The sequence below is a fragment of the Pholcus phalangioides genome, unplaced genomic scaffold, assembly GCF_987345545.1.
Source record: "Pholcus phalangioides strain wild (caught in Gottingen) unplaced genomic scaffold, Ppha-v1.0 ptg000039l_1, whole genome shotgun sequence".
Taxonomy (NCBI): Eukaryota; Metazoa; Arthropoda; class Arachnida; order Araneae; family Pholcidae; genus Pholcus; species Pholcus phalangioides.
Window position 1 is genome coordinate 8,049,121 of NW_028301625.1, and position 17,919 is coordinate 8,067,039.

The 17,919-nt window shown below is 37.5% G+C and overlaps 1 protein-coding gene across 2 annotated transcripts in view; it reads right to left on the reverse strand.

Annotated features, from left to right (window-relative positions):
• Positions 1–14,138, reverse strand: part of LOC149065528 (tight junction protein ZO-3-like) — a 238,325-nt gene extending 224,187 nt beyond the window's left edge. For both annotated transcript variants that reach the window (XM_089253416.1, XM_089253417.1), the window contains exon 1: positions 13,867–14,138. In XM_089253416.1, the coding sequence (XP_089109542.1) occupies positions 13,867–13,897 (31 nt within the window). In that variant the 5' untranslated portion in view covers positions 13,898–14,138. The remainder of the gene's footprint in view (positions 1–13,866) is intronic.
• Positions 14,139–17,919: the final 3,781 nt, after the last annotated feature.

Here is a 17,919-nt window from a genome sequence, read left to right on the forward strand (position 1 = left end):
GTGTCAAACAGGTTGGTTTAATTATCGGAAGCTTCAGAAAGCAAGAATGAAAAAGTATGAATCTTAGGTAAATAACATACGCATACATGACTTTTTATTTAACATTATGTTCCACCGCATCGAAACAACAATAATTCAAGGGTATTTACCCAGGAGCAACAAACTTCAATCTTCACCCACTAATTCCTATTGATTAGAAGAGATGAAATCAATGAATGTACTGTCTACAAACAAAGTCAATGAGCAAGAAGACCAATTAGCACAAGTGGATTTGCCACACCTCGCATATACTCACACACGAACAGCACGTAAGAGCAACAGAGCGAAAAATGAGCCAAACAATTACCAGTTGCGAGGGAGGAGAAGACTCAATATGACTCACTGACGCATGAAATTGCCTTTTATTCCGAGAATAATACAGGAAATATGTAGCAAATTTTTTTTTTTAGTACGTGATACGCTGTAATAATTATCCGTTTTCATTCTTTCCGTCCGTTTCAGCTGAATATTTTTATAGTTTTGCGTAAAGATAGTTAAGGACTGTGCAAGCAAGTGACATAACTGAACATACGAATGTGTTTCAATAAAATGATCGATAAGCAACGGTTCTCCTCCTTTCTGAACCCAAGGATCAGTGAAATGTTTGAAACAATTGGACGGGCCATAAACTTACGTACAGCATGAGTAGTGCATATATTCCGTAAAATAAGGGACATGACTGCAGGAATAAAATAATTTAATACAGGAGTGTCCGTATTTTATGACATGCATTTTCGGCCGTTTCAACTATTTCATAAAACTGTCTTGTTTTTCCAATGCGAAGCTTATTAAATTTTCAATCTTTACAGGAATCGAAAATAATGGTAATTTTAAATAAAGTTAAGTTTTAAATTATATTATGATAACTATGGCTATAAAATAAATATTCATCTCAAATATTTGTCGGGTTCACTGTTTTTTACCCGAACACATTTTTTTTTTTCATTTCGATGCAATTTCCAGTAGCCGCTTATTTCCCGTTGTATTGGTAGTTTCTCGGCAATTTCAGCAAACAATTGGCCATTTTGCCAAATTAAATTAACACGTTTTTGTAAAAATGGGCAATGTATTTTATTTTTCAGTATTTGAGATCCCAACGCCCGGCGTTTTCCTCGACGAAATATGAATCAGTCATGATGAATGCTTTTCTCGTGAGATACATTTTGTTTACTTCGATGAGCAGCAGTTCTTTGTTCACACTCCCTTCGGCGATTTCAACAATGATTTGTATTTTTCATTTTTTGGCTACATTTAGCGATAGCCTACTACTACTACTACTGAATCACACGTGTACCTCGTCCATATTCCTCTGCGGAACTTCTAACGAATTGGTACATGTGGGAATGTATGTATAGTGAACCTGACGTGAAGTTAGTTTCTGTGTAATGCTTGTTGTGTGTAGTGCTTCCATCTGCCCTCAATTTTTCTAACTATGAGTGAAGTGTAATGATTGAACAATTGTATTGTTGTAGGCCTGTTGCTTTCCGTGGCGAGACTTTTTAACTGGGAGATCGGTTCGTATTCGCGCCTCGAAGTTGGGAACCATTTAGCGATAGCCTGCATTTAGGGACGCAATTTTCCGCATTTTTCCTCGATGAGATATGATTCCCTTAATCCCCTAAGCGGCGCACACACACACATTGACTAGGTATCTCGCCTCCTTAAAATACAAATACGAGGCCACAACAGGCAAAATGCCAAACGTGGCTGAAAAAAAGATGCCCATAACAAATATAGATGTTATAACACACACACACACATTTCCAAAAATACAACCCAATTAAAAGTGCAACGAAAAAATACATGATAAAATATAATACACTGCCCATAAAAAAAATAAAAATTCTCTTCACCTTTCTAGGATTGGATTTGAACCTGGTTCAATGAGAATTTGACATCGCTAACCTGAGACCTTACCCGATCGGGCCACTACAACACTCGCGCTTTAGCATTGACAAACGCAGAATATTTTATAAAGTTGATTTCTCAACGAAACGCTTTTCCCTATATATGTATCTTGGTTTTCACCTGCTGAAAATCGGAAGGAAGCCAAACTTCATTAAAAAAAATATACGGCATTTAAAAGGGGGTTTAGTGATTTCTACCATGCCACGGAAACGATTAAGTAAAGGTTTAATTTTTATTTGAACCTATGAGGATATTACTCATTAAGAATCAAAACAATTGAGCAGTTTTTTTTTTCATTCACAGTTAGAATTAAGTTAGTCTGAATGCGGACCATATATATATATATATATATATATAGGTTGAGAAACGCTAATCCATAGCATTGACTCTCATAAAAACTGTTGTGAAATCTATAGGAATATACAGCAAAATCTTTTAAGAATAAAATTATATTCAAGTGATTTCCATTCAGTGTGTGGAATTTTGCCTTAAGATCAACTTCTTAAAAATATATAACTTTTAATTCATTTTTTCATTTATTTAAATTATATTAAATCATTTTCAGATAAATCACGAAACTCCTCGAATAATTTTTTTTTTATTTCGCATATTATTCAACGTCTAGATGTAATCTTTAAATTATAGCTTTAAGAAAACCACCTGTAGAAACGTATTTATACAAATGGAGAGGTTTGCGTTATCGAAGATCAGAAAAAGATCCGTTTTTAAAGTCTACCATCAATATTTATACGTGTAGACACGTTTTTATTTCTCGCTGCTGGTGGTATAACCTTCCAACAAGTTTCTCTCTCTCCCCCTCTCACCAGTAAAACCTCGCCCTCTAGCTAGTCATTGGTAGTCAAAAAACCGCAGACAGTTCCGATAGACATTACAGCCAAGTCACGTGTTAGTGCACTGAACTTCATAAAGCCCATATTCTAAAAAAAAGTAATCGAATAAAAACGAATTTTAAAGTGATTTCGAATGAAAACGTGATAAAACGTCTTTAACCTCGAAACCGTGTATGGAATCCACCGAGAGACTCAAAAATGAATGATTTTTTCCACGCTAATAATCTCCTTAACCAATTTCAGCAAATGACCAGATAACTATATCATTATGTAGCCCAGGATCACTTGTATCTCATGTTGCCAAACAAGGGGCCCTTGCAACCGTTATACCCTCTACGCTAGTGTTTCTAAACCTTTCTTCACCCATTGATTGCCCCCATTCGGACTATACTTTTTCCTCGTTGACCCCATCTTATCCAGGGGCCCTCACCGTCACCCAGATTCAAAACCCTTTCTACTTGTTGTGAATTTATTTTTTTTCGCTAAATTTATAGTTAATAAAACTTCTATAAATAAAGTCGTCTCCGAGCCCCTGGGAGTTCAGTGAACTTCTCTTCTCTTGTCTTTGTTTTATGCAGGACTGTCCCAACATCATAGGCTCCCTCCCAGATAAAATGATGTTCTAGGAGGCCCCGTACTGGCTGGAAGTCATACAGCTCTCTCTCTCACACACACTTTTTTACATTCTTACTTTCGAAAAAAATAGTACCAGATCTCATCATGCAGCCCTCTCCCCCATGACCCCTACGAGGGTGGGGTTGACAGGGCTCTAGCCCTGGCCCGAGATGATTTCTATCATTTTTCGTTCTTTCACACTGTAAATTCACTATGAAAGAGCCTGCCGAAGATCCCAGCCTAGGGGCTCTGTGGCCCAAAGTCGGGCCCCATGCTATTCCCTCATAGACCGTCGCAAAAAAAAATGGTATCTATAGATTTTGTTACGAAAAATTCAACGATACCCCCCATTTAAAATATGGTAGCCAGAGCCCACAAGCAAAAATCAAAGAGAGTTTGGTTAAAGCCAAAAATTCATAACGTTTTCGAGTTCTTTACCATCAATCTAAATGTGTATCTAGAGCAAAGGTTTTTTTTTTTTGCCAACTGGTTTTCCAAAAGAGCTTTTTTTTAGTGGTTTCGTGGTATCAAAAGCTGCTTGGATTTACAATGAAAATTTCTATATAGGAAATTTTAGGATGAACAAAAAATATTTTAAAAAATTCAGGAAAATTGAAACAATTGTCGTGCGAGTGTGCAAAGGAAATCAAGTCCTGAAATCGAGTTTCATTTGGCAGTACAAACAAAAACTAGTCACAAATTCAGGAGGGAGGGGGGGGGTTGCAAAGAGTCCTTGTTATTCGAGTTTCGTTCATTCAATTTGCGAGTTGTGGCACTTTAATTTGTATTAATCGCTGGCAAAATTATTCTACCTAAAAGGAAGAAGAATTAGCTGCTTCGACGTTAAGATAGTTCCGTACATTGTGGCATGACTGCGGAATAGTTGCGCATACACGCAACTTCTTCCGCTCGTAGTAGCTTTCAGTAGATGACCGGCTAGATACAGATTAAAACGACAACAAAATACTCTACTACGATCAAAAAGCCAGCAAAACTTGGAAATTTATTTTTTGTTGGCAAATGAAATACGAATTCATGACACGAATTTGGATGCAAACCACATACGACAGTTTGTTTTATTTTTATGAATTTCGAAAAAAGTCTAGTGACTTTTGGTCTCCCTGTATTCATATTTGAGTTCCGTGGAACAGTCTCGTGACCGAGGTTTATATCGGTGTTGCTCAAAGTGTGCGTCGCGGCTCCTAGGGGTGTCACCAACCTTTGTCAGGGGCGTCGCAGCGAGCTGCAGATATTCATTTGTGTGCCTTTTTATGCTTTAAAAAAAGTGGTCCTTTTATGTTAAAATATTTACTAAACTATATACTCTGGCGAGCCGCGGACAAACCATGAATTGGGGCAAGAGAGCCGCGGGCGACATAAATTTGAGAACCACTGGTTTATAGAATACATAACTCGTAATCATCAAGGGTTCTGTGAAAACTAAAACGTTTAAAAACTTTAGTCTATGTTCTAGAGTAGTTCTTGTTAAAAAAAAAAAATCGACCAATTTGCAATCGACCATTTGCTATGGTAGCAATTTAGCTCACAGACAACGGATTGAAAACTCTTATACAAGGCTAAAAATTCATTATCTCGAAGCATTTTCGTTCATGTCATTCATATCGAATACCCACAGATTTATTAAACAGAAAAAAAAAAAACCTCTTCAATATTCCTAGAACATTCGAGGTTCTCAGACGAATACAAAACAGTTTCATCGACAAAAAGCACTTACGGATATCTAAAACAACGATACATCAGTAATATTTTTAAACCGAAATTCCGTGTTGGACACGTGTACAGTCCATACTCATATACTCATACATTAACATAACTTTTCCTCTCGTAATTAATTCCTAAACTAAAAAAAACAAACAAAAAAACAATCAGATTCAATTACCAAAAAGATATCGTGTCTCATTACTTAAAAACAAAACACTTCTAATGAGTGCGAGACTCACAAATTCACGTAAAAAAATGGCGCAAGTTTAAATTTTTTTTTAAAGAAGCAGCAGCGTGCCTTTATTTACATTTTTTTTTTCTTAAACTTTTATATATACTGCATATTATTCTTTTAGCTTATCATATATATAATATACACTATACATTTTTTTTATATTCCACCCTTAAACCCCGTTGGACAAGTCACATTATCAAACAGAACCAGTTCTACAACTTTCATTGTGGATAGCCCCATTCCTGTCTTATTTTTTTCTTTTAAAGGATTTCTTTATACAAGACTTGTTGGTTAGAAGCTTTTTTAGAATATATATGTGTAGAGTAGATTCTTCTTCTTCATATTCTTCTTCACAAACGAACGTAACCGTCAGTTATAATATATTTTTTCTTTCCTTTGAAAATTGTATGTAAGAGAGTTCAAAACCACGATGAGAAATTGGAGAGAGAGAGAGAGAGTGAGAGGAAGGGTATACGCACTATATATATATATATATATATATATATATATATATATATCACCATATTACATAGGCAAAAAAAATAATAACAATAAAAGACTGTTATTGACCGATTCAAAATGGGTTTCAGGTATAGATGTAATAAAAAAATGGTGTCTACGCCCGTCTGTGAAACTTCACGAAAGAATTTACTTTCTTTTCTGTATTGCAAATGGACCTTGAGTTCAGTAGGTTAGTGAAATAAAACGTTTGATGAAGTAAAACATTTTTTTTTCAATCATTTATTTATTCCAAGCTTCTGTTGGAATTCATTGTTTTTGTGAACTTGATCCCTGGGGTGGGAAAACAATGGTTATGAGAGTGTGTTTTTAAGATTTACTTCAGTTGAATGAATCTCGACGTTATCCTTAGATCAGCTTATCTCATACTTTGATTTGCAGCGAGACTTGAAATGGGTTCTAATTAAATGAAAATTATTCAGTTGTATATAACTACCGTATTTTCTGCATGAAGAGCCATGACGTTTACGTTTTTAAAAGCTCCACGTTCAAGGTACGCGGCGTTTAGGATCAATTTTGTTTCTTACAATTTTTTATATGATTGACAATTTTTCTATGTGATTGTAAAAATTCTATATTGATTGTTATTGTAGTTGGGAACGTCTTCTCTATCGTCCGCATACTAAAATTATTACATACATCCCTTCTATAATTAATTAGATTCCATACTTATAGGTAAAATGAATAGGGTGTTGATAGGTGGGCCAACGGGGCTAGGGCTATGGCCCCGAATCAAACGTGTCTCCAAAAGGAAATCAGTTTTTTCCAGTTTCAATTTTTTATTAATTTATTCTTCATTTCTTACTACATATAGAGTAAATGAGTGGTCCTCTCTTTGGGACATTTTACTACTCTTTGAGTTTAGAAAAGTTGAGAACACTGCCCTCCAAATTGTACTCTGGAGTAACTGTTGAAGTCCATACAGGGTCATTGCCCATTGTGGGAAAAAAAATGGAATTGAATCCGCGATTGTTCAAGCTTGTGTTTAGAATGAGACAGAGATCTTAATTAACATTAAATCAATCTCATCAGGAAGTATTAATGAGTAGACTTACGGGGGGTTAAGTTAAACAGGAGTCCCTAATCATAGAAAATTTCTATTGATTCTGATTTTTTTGTTTTACTTAAATTTTTGTTTTATTTTGTTATTAGCAATCCGATTCAGTCGGTGTTTTTCCACTAAAATTCCTTTTTTCACAGAATTGAGGAGTTATAAAAAACGGACCTCAAAAATATTTAGTGAGTCCAACCGACTTTAGCTATAGTAGACTATAGCTGGTGTTGGTCCAACGAACTCACTAAGACGATGGAGCCTTGTCCCTCTCCCAAGACGATCAAAAATTAAAATATTTCTAAATATTTTTGTAAAAAACTAAAATATCAAAAGAAAATACCTATATTTTTGCTGAAATTTTTGCTAATTCAAAAGGCTTTTTGAAGGTTAGTAATTCAAAGTTTCTTTGGATAAGGTTTTTTTTTTTTTTGAGTTCCCCTCCCTCAAGTTCTAAAGGTCGTTCCTGCCTACGTCACCGGTATCGAAGGCCCAAGGCTATAAACGAGCTGATGTAGTCTGAAATACACCACAACGGATCACCTTTAAAAACCTTTGTCGATTCCAATGACTCTCGAGCAATGATTGACAACTAACGGAGAACTACTTAAACACCCTTTCTGATAGGTTGCACCCAGGGCCGTCATAAAGTATGGGCCCCATCATGGCATGGCTTGAGAACCTCAGGTACATATGAGTCATCTTGTACCAATCATTTTCGAGAGTAAGTATTCAAATTCGTTAATTAGAACTTCCAGCCAGGACTCAGAACATCATTTTCAACGGGAGACCACGACGCTGTTAAGAGGGCCATGATGGTTTATAAAAAATATTGCAAGTGGTCCTATAATTGCATAAAGAAGTCAGCACGTGGCGTCGGGATACTAGTGTTCTCAAGATCTAAGTACCACGTTGTTTTCGGCCATGAAAAAACCGTTGAATATAAGAACACCATGGTCCTACAAAAATATCTAGTCCGTATAAAATATTTATCATTTATGGATGTCTATCTTTTCATTGCTAATGCAACTCAGAGCCTTATCTATAAAAACCTTATCACCGGATAAAATGAAGCGTCACTGACGGCAAAGGACCCATCCAGTCAGAATAGCTCTACTTCACCAAACACCAACTCTGGCCATATCGCAATTTACTGCCATTAATGAGATGGGTTGGAAATGAAGGCGCTGTCTATCGGTGGTCGCCTCAAGTTCGTTAGGGAAATATCCTACCTATATTCTCCCTTGGGTTCGAATCCGGGACACGGTGGTAGACGAGCATCTTACCACCACGCCACTCGGGCGCCAGTCTGATTAGCTGGCGCCAAACGCAAAAGTGTAGAAAAAGTGTGCTAGAAAGCTATTGAAAAAACTGGTTGCAAAGAAGAAAAAGGTGTAATTTAAGATCTTTTCTATCTGCTCCGAATCGATTTTTACACTGACCAGTTAATGAAAAGCAGCAAACATCTTTCTTTTAATCATGGATCCAGGGCCGGAATTGAAAAGTTTGCTGCCTGGTGTAAAAACAGTCTCGCAGCAAACTCTGTAATATCTATATACGGGACTTCCTTCAACAGCGGTTTGTGACAATGATTTAGCCCAGGCGTCTTCAACATGTTGCTGCCTGAAGTACCCTAGAGTACTCGATGCTCATGCTCGTGTTCGATTTCGTACTCGCCAGCACTTGATCGACATTTCAATTAAACACCTTGTACAAATTGCATTCAAGAATTGAAATTATCCTCATTTCATACACTCGTATGCCAAACTTGCCGTAAGAATGCTCTTCTTTTGATAATGGGTATACAGCATAAGACAGACATGAAAGTTTGGGGGGGGGGGTACGATGATGATGATTCCTGCGGCATGATGATGATGGTTATGTCAGTTCTTATGCACGCGTACGCATTAGATCAGTCGGCTTCATCTTTGACGCTGCCCCCCTCATGCCCCCCACCCCCGTATCTCCGCCCATGGGATACAGGCAGTACTCGCTACTGGAAAAAGGTTGAAGATCTCTAATTCAGTCCATAGATCCCAGAGTTTTAATATTCTTTATTTTATACATCTACCAAAAAATTCGTTTATGGGGTGTCTGCCAGAAGTCTTGGCTGGAAACCTCGTCAAAAACACGGTCTTAGGCCGGGATTACACTATAAAAGTTTGATAAAAGTACTTTTATAAAACTTGAAAATTTCCATCAGTAAGCTTATTGGTAACATTCTAGAAAATGCAACCGATGATCTTATTGGTAGCATTTTGCAAGTTTTATAAAAGGACTTTCATCAAACTTTTATAGTGTAATCCCGGCTTTAGAGGGTTTATATTCTTGCATGCAGGACCGTCTTAAAATCAAGGGATTTCCGGATAGGTGCATAAAGGGCGGAGACTCGTGTGAACGAGACTAAAATTTAAAAAAAAGTTCTGATACACCATATAAGTTTTTTAAAAGTTGAGACATCTGTGACGCTCTTCAAGTCTGTTAGTAGGGTAGATCAATAGGTCTCAACCTTTGGAAGCCAGCGGCCCGGTTATACACAAGACTAATGGGAAATAAATGGGTAAAAATGCAATGGTGAACCACTTACTGCCCGGTTTGACTGATGTCCATGCCCGATACCACTTGAGAAATACTGCCCTAAAAATAGAGGATACCTTTGCTCTGGGTGGGGAAGATTATGGTGCTGTTTAGACCAGTTTCCCAAACTTATCGTTGAACCTCTCCTTGATTTTTTTTCTCATCGCCCCCAACTCAAGCCAACCCATAAGATTCCATATTATACTCATAGCTTCACCCCCCCCCCCCCCGGATCATTTCATCACTCCCCGGGGGGAAGATATTGACTACTTTGGGAAACACTGGTTTAGACCACAGTTCTTTCCACGGGGAAGGCCGACAGGATTCTAGCTTGGGGTCCCAATGATTGATCTTATATCATTTAAATACTTTACAAACCAAAACATTGTAATTTTCTGAAAATCAATATAAGGAGTACATGAAAACATTGACTGGCAACTTTCAGCCAATGAAAGTTGGCAGTCGTTCCGTATATACGGGACTCGAGCCCGTACGCATTAGGAGGAGGAGGGGTGCATTGCATTGTTTTATTAATTATTGGGGGGGGGCTCAAACAGCCTCAGCCCCTCTGTTCCGAGGCCCCATTGAAGGCCATGGGTTCCTGCCCTTATGTGTGTCTGTTGATAAGTAGCATTTTTTCATGTGACACATCTATAAATAGGTAAAATTTTTCTAGCCATTTTGTTAAGCAGTTCAGAGTCAAAATTTAATACATTATCAATGCATTAAAATCCGGTTTTACGGCACCCAGGGAAGGGCTTAAGTATTTTGCGGCCCGGTGCAAAAAAAAAAATATTTGCGGCCCTCTGAACAGGGTCTTCCAATACCATAGTGTCTATGTTCACATTGTTGTCCCTGGTGCAAGGTTCACATTGGCACCCAAGAATGACTATAAAAAACTACTATTTTTATAGTCAAATACTATATAATACATATCATAGTAAAAAGTCATTCGGAAATAAATATAGACAATAGTACCCGCTGCCCAGTGAAAAAATTGTGTATTCCCAGGCACTTAACGGTTGAGGGCTATCAGGGATAGAAAGATTATCTACCCAGGGCCTCGACCGGATACTCTTTTCCAGGGTCGTAACTAAAATTTTTGCCACCTGGGGCAAACATTATTTAACGCCTCCCCCTTCCATCCAGCGCCCAGGACACAAGATGAAGGAGGTATGTCAAAATCCTAGGCCAGATGTTTCATTGTCTGAATGTTAGAGATTCTCTATCTCGGACTGAATTTTAAGTTATTGCTTCGTTAAGAAGAAGTCAAAATGTAATCAAAACATTTTTATCCCTCTTTTGTGGCCCATAAATGTAGCGGCCCGGTGTGGCCGCACCCTTCACACCTGTCTAAGGGCAGGGCCGTCGTAAGTGGTAGGCCATACCTGGTAAATTCCAAAAAATTTCAACCGGATCTCATTTTTGTGAGCCCCCCCGGACAGTGCCCGAGTGGGCCCATTCATAAAAGACAGCACTGCCTAAGGGTGGAGTCACATCTACAGACACGGCATAAATTCTGTCTGCGCCTGCACAGCCACGATAATATAGATATGAATACGTTCATTGGTTATGTTAAAGAATTTTGTCGCGTCTGACACGCCACGGTAAGTGTCTGTAGATGTGAATCCATCCTTAGTCCGGCCCTGGCGGCATCTAATATTTATATTTTCGGCCCGATGCGCACTTGCTGGTCCGGTCTTGCATAGATCCACTAATTCCATTTAAAACTAATTTCGAAAAAAATAATGAAGACATTTGAGGATATTTCAAGAGATTTCAAAATCTTAAAAAAAAAAAAATTATAAGAATTATGGGGGATTCTCTTGAAGTATGATGATGCTTCATCTTCCAGGTTCCTTGACGACGTCCCGCCTCGTAACGTGACTCAATGTTAAGCTTTGAGAATTGACCTTTCACCCGGACAAAAAGGTTCAGCTATTCTTTTCTTATTCACCCTCTCTCTTGATGCCTCTTTTGTGGCCCTCTTGTTCACCCTCCCACTTGAAACAGGTGCTCCAGCGTATGTGTGAGGTGAGCAACAAGTACCTACTACGTACTACGAAAGAACTCTCACTCTTTCAAATACAAGACAAGTGTTGGTGTGCGTACAATACCGCAAAAAAAGGCCGACCATCCTTGCTTATTACGTCACATGAGCAGTTGCATGTTCTTTGGGAACCAAAAAAATAAAATAAAATGTCTACTCCCATCATTACATAAAACTTGATAATTTCAACTGTCTTATAACTTATGGCTTCTTATTGGGGGAACCCAAATTATATTATTGGAAACTCATTCATTCTGAATTTTTATAAATTTTTTTTAGTCTACGTATATTTTAGTACATTTTTGTGCTTTCAAGTTTTGTGTGATTTTTGGATGCTGACCTTAATTATATCGAATCGGAGCTCCAGGGAGCCCCGAAAAATTAATGGTCCCCGGGTCTCTAGAAATTATAGCCTAAGGCCGGTATTACACTATAAAAGTTTGATATAAATCCTTTTACAAAACTTGAAAAATGCAGCCAATAAGGTTAACGGTTGCATTTTCTAGAATGTAACCAATAACCTTATTGGTTAGATTTTTCAAGTTTTATAAAAGGGATTTTATTAAACTTTTATAGTGTAATACCGTCCTTACACTATAAAAGTTTGACAAAAGATCTTTTACAAAATTTGAGAAAAACGACCAATAAGCCTATTAGAAACATTCGCTCGAATGTAACCGATACGCTTATTGGTTGCATTTTTGAAGTTTTGTAAAGGATCTTTTCTAAAACTTTTTATATTACCCGGTCTAAGGTCAGCGCATTACACTATAAAAGTTTTAGGAAAGATCTTTTGCAAAACTTGGAAAAAAACAACCAATAAGCCTGTTGGTTACATTTGCTCGAATGTATAGGTCTCTTAGATCCCCGGACTGGAGCCCTGTCGGCCCTCCCCCGTTGTGGGAGCCATGGTTCACCTCTTCGGAACAATACTGTTATGGGGCCCACCTAGGCAAGACCCGGAGCCCTCAACTGTAGAAACGGGACTCATTAAATTTAGATCTAGAGTTCCAATTTTTTCGAAAGTAAGTAGGCTATGTAAATTTGTAGGTACTTCTAACGAGGCAGGGGATCTCGGACTTTCAAATTTTCTTTTTGAAAATGTGTTCTAGATTTTCTTCTTGGAAATCTTCCGGATTTCATTTTAGAAAATAATTTTGACCCTGGTGGTGGGGGGAAGCTATAAAGAGACAGGATAGCTTCGTAAGGCCGATTTTATGAGAAACGAGAAGAGTGGCCCTCTACGAAGTGGCATTTTACCGGGCTAGACCACGGGGCCCAACCCCAGATCTCCAAATAAAACCGGACCTTTTTAAATTATCAAAGGGGGGAGGAAACATTTTGTGTAGGTTTTTGCAACATCATCTGTACATTTTAGATATGTCTTTTTTGGACACCACAAAAAAAGTCGAGGCTCGCTCAAGGGACCCAAAAAAAAGTTTCTGCCATGGGCCCCGAACTTGTTGAGACGACCAGGGCTTGTTTTTTTATAAGTTCGGGCCCTGGGCAACTATGAATTTTTGGCGCAGTAGATGTTCTCTGAGCCAGAGGCGTGGGGGAGGAGCCAGTGCCTATAATACAAAAGGCAGCCAATTTCGGAGCCCTGAAAATTTGTGGACCCTGGGCACGTGCCCCGTTTGCCCATGCGAGAAACAGGCCCTTAAGACGACCCTGCATCAAAAAGAGGTTTCACTGTAATAACTCGACTCAATCACAGTTTAGGAAAACGAAAACGAGTTTCAAACATTTTAAGATAATATTCGACAATTAAATCAAAATTAATACTTAAATCTTATAATAAAACAGATTTCGAATAATTGAAATTTCTCACGATAAAATCATCCACAACGACAGTATTTTTTGTCTATTAACGGTCATGATATCCATCAATGTCAATGGATCGCAAAGCGTGACATAACACATTGCAAAGGAAGAAATAAAATAAATAAATAAAATATATTCCAACAAAAAAAAACTCGTTACAAAAAAGAAATCCAAACAATTGTTATACAATATCGAATTATCAATCTAAAAAATAAATGACCCTGACAAAAGACGGGCCCGTTTTTGTTGCGGACCAATGGTCACTACCAAGTCCGAAAAAACAACTTTCACCGAAACTTAATGATAACCCGGAGCAACAAGTGCCATCGAGAATTTCTTGACCCCAAAAAAACGGTTTCATCATCACGTAATTATAAAAAAGCGAGACCGTATTGTTATTTAAGACCACATAATTATTTTTGATAATCAATTAATAACATAATAATTATAATAAAAGTTATTAAAAAAAACTTACCGCGTCCATAAACATTTAAAGAGGAATGCATTTAATAATATTCCAATTGCCACCGATACTGAAGGGATGATTGTTTATAATTTTTCACTGTTTTCCAATTTGATTCAGCTGGACATTGTTGTTATTAGATCTCTAAATTGTTAACAATGGCTTCACTGAAGGTAATTTATTCACGTTTTTTCTATTTTTACTCGGAGAAAATGAGCATGATCTGACACATGTTTATACACATCAAACAGCGTAAGATCATCCACACATGACGCTTAGAGTTTATTCGAAAGGTTCGGCAAAGTTTGTGACCGGTGTTGTTTTCATAAGGGGCGCCATCTCACGGGTGAACAACAAAACTCAATTTATTACATTTCTTTTTACCTCCTTTGCTAAAACATACACTCGTATACATATGCGGAGACGCCCTCAGGGGTGCACCAGGACCGCAACTAGGGGGGGGGGAGCAGGCGGGTCTCGTGCCCCGGGTGCTAGACCCGAGGGAGCGCAAATTTCATTCTGAAACCTCTCCTTCAACATTACCGGGGGGGGGGGGCGTCAAAATGCGCGCTTGCCTAGGGTGACCAAGCATCTAGTTGCGGCCCTGCGCGCGGCCGTCTTAAGAGCATCATGGGCCCCCGGGCCAAGTGATTTTTCCGGGACCCTACTTGGAGAATTCTTGAAAATTTGAACCGGTTCTCATTTTTGTGAGGCCCCTGGGTCGTGCCCGGGTGGGCCCATGAGTTAAGACGGCACTGGCAATAGGTGCGGTCGCACCGCGCCTAGCGTTTTTTGTGTGTGTGGAGGCGGGAGGAGCACTTGAACTTACGATAATAAAAATATCTTTCGTAAATTTCTTAATTTTCATCAATTTTGCAAATCTGCAGCATCATTCTGGAATCTTTCATCCATTCTGGAATTTTGAACGTTCATCAATTCAAAAAAATGTTTTATAAATTCTGAGTTTTTTCATCCATTTTGGAATTCTGAATTTTCATCAATTCAGAAAATCTGCATTTTCATTATTTTTGAAATTCTTTATTTTATAAATTCGGAATTTTCATCCATTCTGGAATTTTGAACCTTCAACAATTAATAAAAATCTGCATTTTCATTATATCTGGAAATATTTATTTCATAAATTCTAAATTTTTAGCCATTCTGGAATTCTGAATCTTCATCAATTCAGAAAATCTACATTTTCATCAATTCTGGCATTATTCATCTCATAAATTTTGAATTTTCATCCATTCTGGAATTCTAAATCTACATTCATTCTGGAATTCTAAATCTACATTCATTCTGGAATTCTAAATCTACATTCATTCTGGAATTCTAAATCTACATTCATTCTGGAATTCTAAATCTACATTCATTCTGGAATTCTAAATCTACATTCATTCTGGAATTCTAAATCTACATTCATTCTGGAATTCTAAATCTACATTCATCCTGGAATTCTAAATCTACATTCATTCCGGAATTCTGAGAAAATCTTCATCAATTCAGAAAATCTACATTCATTCCGGAATTCTGAGAAAATCTTCATCAATTCAGAAAATCTACATTTTTATCCATTCCGGAATGCTGCATTTTTATCCATTCTGGAATGCTGCATTTTTATCCATTCTGGAATGCTGCATTTTCATTAATTCAGAAAATCTGCATTTTCATCCATTATTCGGAAAATCTGCATTTTCATCCATTCTGGAATGCTGCATTTTTATCCATTCTGGAATGCTGCATTTTTATCCATTCTTTAATTCTGAATGTTCATCAATTCAGAAAATCTACATATTTTCATCCATTCTGGAATGCTGCATTTTCATTAATTCAGAAAATCTGCATTTTCATTAATTCAGAAAATCTGCATTTTCATTTATTCAGAAAATCTGCATTTTCATTTATTCAGAAAATCTGCATTTTCATTAATTCAGAAAATCTGCATTTTCATTAATTCAGAAAATCTGCATTTTCATCCATTCTGGAATGCTGCATTTTCATCCATTCTGGAATGCTGCATTTTCATCCATTCTGGAATGCTGCATTTTCATCCATTCTGGAATGCTGCATTTTCATCCATTCTGGAATGCTGCATTTTCATCCATTCGGGAAATCTACATTTTCATCCATTTTGGAATGCTGCATTTTTATCTAGAAAAAAGTAACTAATTCTGCATCATGATCTGAAAGCAGGGCCAGAACTAGAGGGGGGCGCAACTGCCCATAGCGGCAAAATTTAGGGGATGGCAATTTTAGGTGGGAACAAAGAACACCGTTATAAAATTATCGAATTATAAAGTTGTGGGGGCGGCAAAATAATGTTTACGCCGGGCGGCAAGAATCCCAATTACGGCCCTGCTAGAAAGAATTCTGGAATTCTGCATTTTCATTAATTCTGAATTTTCACTAATTCTGAAATTGTTTCTTTAATAAATTCTGAATTTTCGTAAGTTTCTAGAAATATTTCTTTCATTTATTCAGAATTTTCATTAATTCTGGAAAATTCCGATTTTTCATGAATTCTGGAAAATTCCGATTTTTCATGAATTCTGGAATTCGGATTTTTCATCAATTCTGTAATTCTGAATTTTCATCAATATTGGAATTAGTACTTCATTTATTCTGAATTTTCATCAATATTGGAATTGTTTCTTTCATTTATTCTCAGTTTTCATGGGTGCTGGAATTATTCTGTCAGTTATTTTTATTATTTTCAATTCATGGATTCTGAATTTAATTATTTCTGAGATAATTTCTTTCATTAGGTTCTAATTTTAATTGGTTTTGGAATCATTTCGTTCATCAATTTAAATTTTCTTCAGTTAGAATTTTCATTTTTTTTGTTACATTTAATTGTATCTATATTTTTTTATGGATATTTTCAGCGTTCCTGCATATTTTGTAATACGCCCCGTTTACATGGGAAATAGAAACCGCTTTAAGAATTTCCACCAATGACTGCTCTCCATTTCTTTCCTTATGAATGAAAAAAGTTGTCAAGCGGGTGCTAGAACTCCCAATGCTACCGAAATATTGCACATGATTGCACATGTAAACGGGGCTTTAATGTATGAATTTTTAAATGTCAATTTCCCTCTTCCACAGAATATATGAAATTGGCATTAAGAGGCCCCGAAATTATTAAGACGTCTCTGGCCCCGCTGCTATTTTCGCACCGGGCAACGCGTCCGATAAGGACGGCACTGCCCAGGGCATATAGGCCCACGGGCCAAATTTGTGCCCGTGACCTCGAATTTAATTTTGGTAAAAATGGACTGAATGATTGTTCACTTTAATTCATTGAATAGTATCTTTTGGTTGTTTTTTTTTAAGTTCTGGTGATAAAACAGTGGGTGCCATGGCTTTCACATCCTGGAACAGGGCCCTTAGATTGAGACCTTTGGCGGGCCCCCAGACCAGATTTTTCGCCGCAGTTGTGGTCAATTGGTCATGGTGACGGACTCGCATCACGATGACCTGGGTTCGAACCCCACTGTCACCACAGTGGTGGTCGGCTGAATGTGGTTTTCTGTGGTTCCCAACTTCGAGGCTCGAATGCGAGCCGATCTCCCCCATTAAAAAGTCTCGTCACAGAGGGCAACAGGCCTACAATGGTACAAATATTTACTCTTTACACTCCACTCACTTCACTTCTGAAATATAAATGGCATCACCGAAAAATCAGACACTACACTCTATATGCACCAAGAGAAGAAGACTGTTAGGTACACACATTCACACTTCTGGCACAACTCACTCGGTAGTAAATTGCCCATGGGGATAGACCGGAGTTGGGCTTGGTTGAAAGAAAGTTAATTTATAGCGTAAAAAAACAAAAAATGTTGAGAATCGTCTCAGGCCCCAGTGCTGGAACAGCCTTGTGAACTTGGTGGTGAACTTCAACTGCAACTTCCACTTTGGATTCGAATGGGCCTATGTGATTATATAATTTCTCTCTCACCACACTACCATTTAGTGTAATCATGAAAAAAATATGTTGAGTTTTTTCTAGTATTTTCTCACTATGCAACTAAAATATAAAAAAAAACATTCAAAGTCACA